This window comes from Ranitomeya imitator, chromosome 7 (genome assembly GCF_032444005.1).
Source record: "Ranitomeya imitator isolate aRanImi1 chromosome 7, aRanImi1.pri, whole genome shotgun sequence".
NCBI lineage: Eukaryota > Metazoa > Chordata > Amphibia > Anura > Dendrobatidae > Ranitomeya > Ranitomeya imitator.
The window spans coordinates 69,111,240-69,123,594 of record NC_091288.1 but is presented as its reverse complement, the minus strand read 5'-3'; the positions used below and the strand labels follow the sequence as shown (position 1 = coordinate 69,123,594).

Below are 12,355 nucleotides of genomic sequence, written 5' to 3'. Positions count from 1 at the left end.
AAAGTTATATGATTATTCAGAAAAGCCACCTCTCTTACAAAGACCAATAGGTAGTTTCTTAATTTTTTTAGGCTCACAAATGGCTTGTCAGAAGACGCAACAGCCGGCACATAAAATAAAAACAAAAATGGCTTGGCTTGTTAAAGTTAGATATTTGAATAAAAAATCAGCAATATAAGAATCCAATTAAATACTTTCCCATGACTGATTTGCTGCTATCGGTAGCACAAATGTTACACTGTTTCATTATCACTCTGCTGTTTAGCATTCTGGTCCGGTTGTCGTGTCCCTCGTTTACCGGTGATTTGCTGTAAACAAACTGACATTGATCCAAAGATCTCCATTAATGTCGCCAGAGAAATGCAGACTTAGGGTTCCCATTCCACTGCCTGTGACAATCACTGAGATGAACCCCCCGTAGACATCTAGGCCTGCAGATTATCTGCAAGAAAACTTCAAGGCAACCCAGTAATTGGCAAAGCTTCACACCCACTGATTTATACATAGGGGATTTCATATGCACAAACATAACATGAATCCCTAACATAATACATAATCCATTTAAGCACACAAAGACCATACACATCTGACCTGTTCCTGCACTATATATATATATATATATATATATATATATATATATATATATATATATATATATATATATATATATATATATATACAGGTCTGGCAAAAATTAAGAGGACACCACGGCAAAATGTGCAGTTTGTCTGATTTTTCTCTTTATAGGTATATTTTTGGGTAAAATGTAAATTGTTCTTTTATTCTATAAACTTCTGACAACATGTCTCTGAATTTCCAAGCAATACATTTTGTATTTTTTTTCTGAATAGGAGAAATGGTCAAAATAAAAAACAAAACAAAACAGTGCTCTCAGACCTCAAATAATGCAAAGAAAACAAGTTCATAATCATTTAGAAGCAACAATACTAATGTTATAACTCGGGAAGAATTCAGAAATCAATATTTTGTGGAATAACCATGATCTTTAATCACAGCTTTCATGCGTCTTGGCATGCTTTCCATCAGTCTTTCACAGTGCTTCTGGTGCAAAAATGTAAGCAGTTCTTATTTGTTTGATGGCTTGGGCCTGTCCATCATCCTCTTGATTACATTCCAGAGGTTTTCAATGGGGTTCAGGTCTGGAGATTGGGCTGCCCATGACAGGGTTTTGATGTGGTGGTCTCTTAATTTTTGCCAGAGCTGTACATATGCAAAAGAACACAGCAGCACACTATAGGCACTAACACATATGCTAATACTGAATATATGAAATTTGGACTCCAGGACTGCTATATAGAATATACTTATAAAAATGAAGGTCCTTAGAGCATAAATTGCCCGTTTTATAAGAGCCCATGAGCCATGACAAAGAGTGCCTTTCTTTAATAGGACCCTAAACTTAACATTTATTAAACATGCCTATCCCAGGATAAAAGCCCACAAATTTGAATCTGTATTGGCTGATGGGCTCTCATGAATTCAGTGCGTGCATACATCCTAGCACTTACAGAGTTCTGCTGTATTCTTTAGTATATATATATATACAGTACAGACCAAAAGTTTGGACACACCTTCTCATTTAAAGATTTTTCTGTATTTTCATGACTATGAAAATTGTACATTCACACTGAAGGCATCAAAACTATGAATTAACACATGTGGAATTATATACTTAACAAAAAAGTGTGAAACAACTGAAATTATGTCTTATATTCTAGGTTCTTCAAAGTAGCCACCTTTTGCTTTGATGACTGGTTTGCACACTCTTGGCATTCTCTTGATGAGCTTCAAGAGGTAGTCACCAGGAATGGTCTTCCAAGAATCTTGAAGGAGTTCCCAGAGATGCTTAGTACTTGTTGGCCCTTTTGCCTTCACTCTGCAGTCCAGCTCACTCCAAACCATCTCGATAGGGTTCAGGTCTGGTGACTGTGGAGGCCAGGTCATCTGGCATAGCAACCAATCCCTCTCCTTGTTTGTCAAATAGCCCTTACACAGCCTGGAGGTGTGTTTGGGGTCATTGTTCTGTTGAAAAATAAATGAAGGTCCAACTAAACACAAACCGGATGGAATAGCATACAGCTGCAAGATGCTGTGGTAGCCATGCTGGTTCAGTATGCCTTCAATTTTAAATAAATCCCCAACAGTGTCACCAGCAAAGCACCCCCACACCATCACACCTCCTCCTCCATGCTTCACGGTGGGAACCAGGCATGTAGAGTCCATCTGTTCACCTTTTCTGCTTTGCACAAAGACACGGTGGTTGGAACCAAAGATCTCAAATTTGGATTCATCAGACCAAAGCACAGATTTCCACTGGTCTAATGTCCATTTCTTGTGTTCTTTAGCCCAAACAATTCTCTTCTGCTTGTTGCCTGTCCTTAGCAGTGGTTTTCAAGCAGCTATTTTACCATGAAGGCCTGCTGCACAAAGTCTCCTCTTAACAGTTGTAGAGATGTGTCTGCTGCTAGAAGTCTGTGTGGCATTGACCTGGTCTCTAATTTGAGCTGCTGTTAACCTGTGATTTCTGAGGCTGGTGACTTGGATAAATTATCCTCAGAAGCAGAGGTGACTCTTGGTCTTCCTTTCCTGGGGAGGTCCTCATGTGAGCCAGTTTCTTTCTAGCGCTTGATGGTTTTTGCCACTGCACTTGGGGACACTTTCAAAAATTGCCCAATTTTTCAGACTGACTGACCTTCATTTCTTAAAGTATTGATGGCCACTCTTTTTTCTTTACTTAGCTACTTTTTTCTTGCCATAATACAAATTCTAACAGTCTATTCAGTAGGACTATCAGCTGTGTATCCACCAGACTTCTGCACAACACAACTGATGGTCCCAACACCATTTATAAGGCAAGAAATCTCACTTATTAAACCTGACAGGGCACACCTGTGAAGTGAAAACCATTCCCGGTGACTACCTCTTGAAGCTTATCAAGAGAATGCCAAGAGTGTGCAGAGCAGTCATCAAAGCAAAAGGTGGCTACTTTGAAGAACCTAGAATATAAGACATAATTTCAGCTGTTTCACACTTTTTTGTTAAGTATATAATTCCACATGTGTTAATTCATAGTTTTGATGCCTTCAGTGTGAATGTACAATTTTCATAGTCATGAAAATACAGAAAAAACTTTAAATGAGAAGGTGTGTCCAAACTTTTGGTCTGTACTGTATACATTCAGAAAAATAAAGTAATGTTAGGAAAATGGTAGATTGAAAAGCCAGCTAAAATCATACCAGTTATAACAATTCCCTGGAACCTTAGAGTGGTAAAAAGGTTCCTTTGGACAATACTAGAAGACCAATACTAATAAAGACCCATGATAGTTGGAGGCCTTTTTGGAGACCATGAATTGGATGCCATGCGCTTTACGTTACACCACAGCTGGAATTAGAACTGCTATCTAACGATTGAGTGACCTGGTGTAATTGAACTATATTAGTAGGATACTGTATGTGCTCTAATATAATTTTTTTAAAGGTGGTTTGTAGAGCCCATTTTTAGAATCTAAAATATTGTTCTGGAGTCAATTAAGTGTTTATCAATACTGGAATCAAAGGACACATCTATAACATTTAGTGAGTGTTTTGGCAAGATATGCAGAATATGAAGCACTTACAAAAGAGAGAATGTGAATAATTTCATTGGTGGGGCACATCATAAAAAGGAAAAAATCAGCACTATTATATTCAGAGCTTTACCAGGGACATGGCTTTGGCCAATATTTATAGGGATAATGTTTAACTGTTAGTATTAACATGATTTTGTTGGACCTTTCAAGGTTACAGCTACAAGTCAACTTTTTCATCTAGACCCAGATACTTGAAGAGACTTTATTTTAACACTCTGTATGTATTTCGAAACATCTTCAGTCTCTAAAAAAAACTCTGACAAAAGTAATGAACTAAAAAAGAAGACAGTGAGGAGAAGGGTGCAGCTGCAGTTTCTTAGTGTCTGTGAGACTGCATGACGTGAGAAGGTAAGAGGACCAGAGATGGTCAGACTTGTTTGGCCCAACAGGAAGAGAGAAAAATGCTTTTTGAAAAAAGAATAAAATAGATACAACATGCCCATTACACACAATTTCTACATTCTATATCCAGCAAACGGCTCTAGCTCCTTTGTTTTCTTGCCTCCAAATAGTAATTTGGGTAAAGAAAATATTTTTTTATCTGGTTGTCAAATAATTGTGCATAATTTTTCTTAATAATGAAATAGTTAACATTTACTTTTGACAGAAATGTTATGGCTTCTTTTACAGAATTGCCTCTGCTCAGAAATGGGAATAATTGTGTGTGCGGTGTAATACGCTGAGCAGTCAGGGACATCCTAATCATTATGTAATTTGAAGTCTTGTAGAATTGTATGAGAAATGCTGGCACTGTGTCGGCAGATTTATGCGGTTAGACATTGTGCCTGCAGGCAACACTTTTATATTTAACTTAATGTTTCAACAGTGTCTCTTGAAATAGCAGAATGACATCGAGCCAAAGAGATAAAGGCGCTATAAGGACTTCTTGTTAACAGCACCGGAAATGTTTGCATTTATAGTTCATGCGACTCACCGGTAAGATTTCTTAAACCAAGCTCCCGAAGCCCATGTTTCCCATCCTTCAGGTAGTTTAGAAAGATGGCTAAAGCATATCGGTCTTCATACAGTTTGTTTCCACGAATGATGCGCAGGTTCTCCAGTGGGAGGTACTCAAACTGATTAAGAGCAACGAGGACATATCCGGTCACTTCTCGAATTGACTACAAGAAATGAAATGGCATTTTTTTAGTTAGAAATGAACATGTCTTTATATTTTACAAATAGTTTAGAACACTTGTGTGATTTCTAAATTTTTATTTCAATTAGGTATTGTCCCAAACAAGAAAATCCACAGGCATCAAGGAAAACTTTATGAACGTTAAGAATTTCCCTATTGTCCCACCATAGTGGTATTCTCAAGGGGTGACTGAAACTTTGAAGAATATGGTAAAAGGATTGTCCAGGACCATTTTATAAAAACTAGCAGGCTGGTAGTTGCTAACAGAGGGAATTACCTGCCTGTTCTACCCGGTGGCTGCTCAGAGCGGCCACTGACCGCTCGTGCCAGCGATTCAGCTGCTCCACGTCAGTCGCACAGCTCTTCTGCTTGTGGGCTGCTCTGTCGAGGGGGTATGGCTGCTAACATCATGCTGATTGACAGCTGGCTCCTTGCAGGTAGGCAGAGTGGAAGAGAAACAGCTGCTCTGTCGACATGATGTCAGTGGAGGCCGCTGAATCAACAACAGGAGCTGTCTGTGCCGGCAGAGATTGGTGATTATTTTTTTTTTTTACTTGCCTTCTTTTCCTATTCTTTTGAATGGATGAAAAATGCTACAAAAACACTGGAAAAATTTAATTTCTGCACACTTGGGGAAAAAAAACGCTTTGATGGTTCAAATCCTCAAGGAAAAATTAAGCAGCGTGTGCATGAGATTTCAGAAATCTCATTCACTTTGCTGGTACCATTAAACACTGTTTTATTCTGCGACAAAAAACACACTAAGAAATGGAAGCATGTGAATAGGCCCTTATGAGATGAAATGTATAATGGATTAGACCTTTAGGAGATGAGATCCTCAGGATGAGACCCTTAGGCCGGGGTCACACTTTCGAGTGCAATGTGAGAAACTCGCGCATCAATACCCAGCACTGCTGCTGGCACTCGGGACCGGAGTTGCATGGAAATAGAAATACATGCAGCCACACACTCTGGTCCGGCAGCAGTGCCGGGTATTGATGCGAGTTTCTAGCGTTGTACTCGCAAGTGTGAGCCCGGTCTTAAAAAACATCTAGTACAAAGCACTTTTATGGCATACAGTGAACACCAATTCATAGATACAGAAATAGGGCCTCATAAACTTGAAAAGTAAAAAGAATAGACCTCTAAAAATTAATGTTTACTAATATTTTGAAAGTATATAGGACTCATAATTCTAAAATACATAGAAGAAATAGATACTATAGGGTATGTAGGAAATATGGTCAGGGTGAATCCCGTTTAGCCAGGCAGCGATGCAGATGAACCTCTCAAGTCCCTGGTCTTACCTTTTTCTTCTATCTACCTGGCAGCAGAGGTTGGCACCCTAGTTTTTAGCGAAGTGGTGCCCCCCACTCAACTTCAGTGTCCCTGGTAACCCTAATTGTACCCTATCCAAATTCAAAAAGACACAATACAGATAGTGAAAGAATAGAAAAAAATTGTCCATATGTATATCAGAATTCACCTGACATAGTTTAAGACAAAAGTTGTACAGATATGTCAGTATTTCCAAATCCAGAGCATGCACCAACAGAATGTGACTGTGAAAGGGCTCTCTCACCATGGTATAACCTCCAAGGTACAGAACAGGACACCTATCCTGGGGCAACTAATTAGAACAATGTCCAATAAGACAAAATAAGAATAGAAAATCGCACTTATTAGCAGTCCCGACACGTTTCCTCCTGCATCATTCAGGGTTCATTAGGGGACCGGTGGGACGATGAGAGACATCAATCTTTCTCCAAGTGGTCTTATTGATGGAGGATCAGCTTCAACTGTCCGGAATAGGACTGGCGGGTTATAGCTCTGAATTGTTGAGACTTACAGGGCTACTTCCAAAGTACCAAAATGTATATGTAGATGCAGAATATCTTTCATTATTTTCCCTGGGGATTGGTCCAGAGGGAATTATATATTCTGGAGTAATATTATTTTTTAAAAGACTGACAAATGTTGGTAAATTGGCAGTTGGACATTGTTCTAATTAATTGCCCCAGGATAGGTGTCTTGTTCTGTCCCTTGGAGACTGTACCAAGGTGAGAGCCCTTTCACAGTCATAATTTATTGGTGTATGCTCTGGATTTGGAAATACTGACATATCTGTACAACATCTGTTTTAAACTATGTCAGGTAAATTCTGATATACAGTAGGTACGTAAAGTATTCAGACCCCTTTAAATTTTTCACTCTTTGTTTCATTGCAGCCATTTGGTACATTCACAAAAGTTCATTTTTTTCTCATTAATGAACAATCTGCACCCCATCTTGACTGAAAAAAAACAGAAATGTAGAATTTTTTCCAAATTTATTAAAAAAGAAAAACTGAAATATCACATGGTCATAAGTAGTGTTGAGCATTCCGATACCGCAAGTATCGGGTATCGGCCAATATTTGCAATATCGGAATTCCGATACCGAGTTCCGATATTTTTGTGATATCGGGAATCTGTATCGGGATTAAGATTCATGTGTAAAATAAAGAATAAAAATAAAAAATATTGATATACTTACCCTCGGACGCGCCCTGGTTGTCACCGCTGTAACCGCCATGCTTCCGTTCCTAAGAATGAGCGCGTTAAGGACTTTCGATGACGTCGCGGCTTGCGATTGGTCGCTGAGCGGTCATGTGACCGCTCACGCGACCAATCACAAGCCGCCACGTCATCGAAGGTCATTAACGCGCTCATTCCTAAGAGTGAGCGCGTTAAGGACCTTCGATGACGTGGCGGCTTGTGATTGGTCGCGTGAGCGGTCACATGACCGCTCAGCGACCAATGACAAGCCGCAACGTCATCGAAGGTCCTTAACGCGCTCATTCTTAGAAAGGGAAGCATGGCGGTTGCAGCGGTGACAAGCAGGGCGCGTCCGAGGGTAAGTATATCAATATTTTTTATTTTTATTCTTTATTTTACACATGATTATGGATCCCAGGGCCTGAAGGAGAGTTTCCTCTCCTTCAGACCCTGGGAACCATAGTGGATACCTTCCGATATTTGTGTCCCATTGACTTGTATTGGTATTGGATATCGGTATCGGCGATATCCGATATTTTTCGGATATCGGCCGATACCATCCGATACCGATACTTTCAAATATCGGACAGTATCGCTCAACACTAGTCATAATTCTTCAGACCCTTTGCTCAGTATTGAGTAGAAGCACCTTTTGAGCTAGTACAGCCATGAGTCTTCTTTGGGAATGATGCAACAAGTTTTTCACACCTGGATTTGGGGATCCTCTGCCATTCTTCCTTGCAGATCCTCTCAAGTTTTGTCAGGTTGGATGGTGAACGTTGGTGGACAGCCATTTTCAGGTCTCTCCAGATATGCTCAATTGGGTTTAGGTCAGGGCTCTGGCTGGGCCAGTCAAGAATGGTCACAGAGGTGTTCTGAAGTCACTCCTTTCTTATTTTAGCTGTGCGCTTAAGGTAATTGTCTTGTTGGAAGGTGAACCTTCAGCCAAGTCTGTGGTCTAGAGCATCTGGAAGAGGTTTTCATCCAGGATATCTCTGTACTTGGCTGCATTCATGTTTCCTTCAATGACAACTAGTCGTCCTGTCCCTGCAGGTGAAAAACACCCCATAGCATGATGCTGCCACCACCATATTTCACTATTGGGATTATATTGGACAGGTGATGAGCATTGCCTGGTTTTCTCCACACATACCGCTTAGAATTATCACCAAAAAGGTCTTTCTTCTTCTCATCAGACCAGAAAATCTTATTTCTTATAGTGTGGGAGTCCTTCATGTGTTTTTTATTAGCAAACTCTATGTGGGCTTTCATGTGTCTTGCACTGAGGAGAGGCTTCCGTCGGGCTACTCTGTCATAAAGGCCCGACTGATGGAAGGCTGCAGTGATGGTTGACTTTGTTGAACTTTCTCCCATCTCCCTACTGCATCTCTGGAGCAAAGCCATAGTGAATATTGGGATTCTTCTTTACCTCTCTCACCAAGGCTCTTCTCCCACGATTGCTCAGTTTGGCTGAATGGCCGGGTCTAGGAAGACTTCTGGTGGTCCCACACTTCTTCCATTTAAGGATTATAGAGGCCACTGTGCTCTTTGGAACCTTGAGTACTGCAGAAATTCTTTTGTAACCTTGGCCAGATCAGTCCCTTGCCACAATTCTGTCTCTGAGCTCCTTGGCCAGTCACTTTGACCTCATGATTCTCATTTGGTCTGACATGCACTGTGAGCTGTGAGGTCTTATATAGACAGGTGTGTGCCTTTCCACATCAAGTCCTATCAGTTTAATTAATCACAGCTGGACTCCAATGAAGGAGTAGAACCATCTCAAGGAGGATCACAAGGGAATGGACAGCAAGTGACTTAAATATGAGTGTCTAAGCAAAGCGTCTAAATACTTATGACCATGTGTTAGTTCAAATCCAAAAATGAAGAGCAAATTGGTGCTCACATCCCATAAAATGACCTTTATGTGGATTCACATGTAACAAAAGCAGGAGAGTTCACAGTGGAGTCGCACTGGACGACAGCCATTTTGAGCTGATGTGCGCTTCTACAGACCCATAGAATCGCACATCAGCACGAAACAGCCGTCGCCCAGTGCGACTCTACTGTGAACTCTCCTGCTTTTGTTACATGTGAATCCAAATAAAGGAGGTTTTATGGGATGGTGAGAGCCACTCTGCTCATCATTTTTGGATTTGAATATTGCCTAGCTTTTTCCTACAAAGTGGCACCCAAGATCCCTGAGCCGGTATAGAGTTGTGGTCCTGGAATGGCATAGCGGTGCTGGCCATCTGTGTTCACTTGTAGCATTAATTCATGTGATATTTCAGTTTTTATTTTTTTATAAATATGCATAAAAATTCTACATTTGTTTTTTTTTCAGTCAAGATGGCGTGCAGAGTGTACATTGAGAAAAAAAATGAACTTTTTTCAATTTACCAAATGGCTGCAATGAAACAAAAAGTGAAAAATTTAAAGGGGTCTTTATACTTTCCGTACCCACATATGTGCACGTTTTTCTATTCTTTCACTATCTGTATTGTGTCTTTTTGAATTTGGATAGGGTATAATTAGGGTTACCAGGGACACCAAAGTTGAGCAGGAGCACAATTTTGCTAAAAATCAGGGTGCCCACCTCTGCTGCCAGGTAGGGAGAGGAAAAAGCCATGACTAGGGTCTTTGCAGGTCCATCTATATAGCTGCCTGGCTAAATGAGATTAACCCTGACCATATACCCTACATACCCTATACAACCACTGGCAAAAAGTATGGAATCACCGGCCTTGTAGGATGTTTATTCAGTTGTGCAGGCGTGTACTATGGAGGAAAGAGAATGAACTTCAATCCAATATTGCAGCCAGCATGCAGCCAGCGGGTAAGGAAAGGGTGAATCAAACACCCGAAAACCCCGCCCCTATGGCTGAAAATTGTTCCCTCCAAATACAGGTGACAGAGTCCCTTTAATTAGCTTGTTAGGGTTATGGCTTGGTCACTATCTTTGTTAGGAAAGGTCAGGTGATGCAAATTTCCCAGCTTGATAAAAACCCAGCCCCCTCTAACCTTTTGCCAAAAACAGCAGCCATGGAAATGTTGTTAAGGGCAGGTGCAAATGAGCGTATTTGCTGTCCGGGTACGATCAGACAAAACATCGGATCGCAATTAGAGCAATATTATTCTATGGGGCCATGCCCAAGTTCAATTTTTTTCCTTGGACACAGCCTGTCCGAGAAAAAAAATTGCAGTATGCCTGAATTTGATCTTATCTTTGAATCACACTCGGCCATGTGAGCCATTGAGTGCATGTCAGACATAAGACTGCACTCGGATGACATCTGAGTGCAATCCGATTTACACGGACTGACACAATACAGAACATGGAAAAAAAATGTTCTCCATCGTCTCTTCATCCAAGAGAATCGGATTGCTCTATGATCGCACTATGATCACACTATGATCACACTCTGATTAGAGGTTGATCAACGTATCATTTGCATAATCTACTCGATCCTCTTGGAAGACACAATCTCCGGTCATCTGCACCTGCCCCTTGCTAATCTTTGGAATTATATTATGAGCACCAAGCTTTATGGTACTTTTAAGATTACTTTTTCAATGTGTAGCACAAGACTAAATAAAGCTGAGACATAAAAGTGACCTCCTTGTAGCATATATACTAATACCATATTTCTTGGAGAAATGTATGGCTGGCTGCAGCTTCCTAGTGCAGCAATAAATAATTGCTGGGGTTTCTGAAGTGGATTTGCATTGATTAGACGATCGCAATGTTGGCATCAATTTGAAAATATGAGACAATCTCTTTGAACAACCCCTTACATATTTCCTAGATCTTACATTCTTCACCCTGTAAAGGATACCTTTGGAACTGTAGCTTTTGAAATATTACATGATCCAAACTAAAACTATTGTGCCAGAAATAATATTGGATCATTAATAGAGTATTCTAGCCTCTCTAAAGTCTTTTACAGGGTCATAAGTCCGGCTCAATATCTATGTTCATGTTGTCAGCAGTAATTCTTTTGGTCCAGCACTGTATAATTTATTCTTTTTGTCTTCTGGGACAATTCAATTTTTCTTTATGTGTCAGGGACAAAGCACATCCTACTTCAGTTGTCACCTGTAAAGGGGAAGAGGGTTATGGTGGCAATTAATCTTCCATTACAGATATTATGCAGAGAAGAAAATCAATGTTCCCTCATGAGAAGATTACAGATTACTCAGCCTCCTCGTGTTCTATTTTATTTTCATTATCTATAGGTCACAAACCACATCATTCCTTATGTTGGATATTTATTTACATTTGGTATAATTTGCCCCTGCCCCTTTTCCACTGTAAAACAATTAGAATATACAGATGTGTCCTTTCTTACATTTTCTCTTGTTTCAACATACCCTAGAATAAGGGATAAGGGATTATCAGCTTAAGGGCAGTCCCACACGTCCAGATAATTCCGGTACCGGAAAAATCGGTACCGGAATTATCCGTGTCCGTGTGCCCGTGCGTTTCTGTGGCACATCAGTGTGGCACACTTGCGGCACACGTGTGCCGCCCGTGTGCCGACTGGGTACCACATGCACCGTGCAGGAGACAGCGCTAGAGATAAGCGCTGTCCCCTGCATCTGGTGCTGAAGCCGCGATTCATATCTTCTCTGCAGCAGCGTTTGCTGTAGAGAAGATATGAAAAATCCTTTTTTTTGTTTTTTCGTGATTAAAATAAAGATCCTTGTCCCCACCCCCCTCCCACCCCCTGTGCGCCCGCCCGCCCGCTGTTATTAAAATACTCACCCGGCTTCCTCGCAGTGTCCTGTCCTGGCCGCAACTTCTCCTGTATGCGGTCACGTGGGGCCGCCGATTACAGAAATGAATATGCGGCTCCACACTAATTTGTATTTCATGGTTGGTTTTACTCACTTTGGGATCTCTTTCTAATTCAGCACACTTTCAATTCTGTTGGTAATTTTGCAATCATGAAGCACTCAATGGCCTTTCAGGCAGTCTAGCTCAAAGTTGCCATTGCCTAATCTGCGGTTAGGGATACCTCAGCCAGCACA

The 12,355-nt window shown here is 40.7% G+C and overlaps 1 protein-coding gene across 2 annotated transcripts in view; it reads right to left on the bottom strand.

Annotated features, from left to right (window-relative positions):
• Nucleotides 1–12,355, bottom strand: part of ERBB4 (erb-b2 receptor tyrosine kinase 4) — a 1,426,503-nt gene that overhangs the window by 710,937 nt on the left and 703,211 nt on the right. For both annotated transcript variants that reach the window (XM_069733421.1, XM_069733420.1), the window contains exon 3: nucleotides 4,587–4,773. In XM_069733421.1, the coding sequence (XP_069589522.1) occupies nucleotides 4,587–4,773 (187 nt within the window). The remainder of the gene's footprint in view (nucleotides 1–4,586; nucleotides 4,774–12,355) is intronic.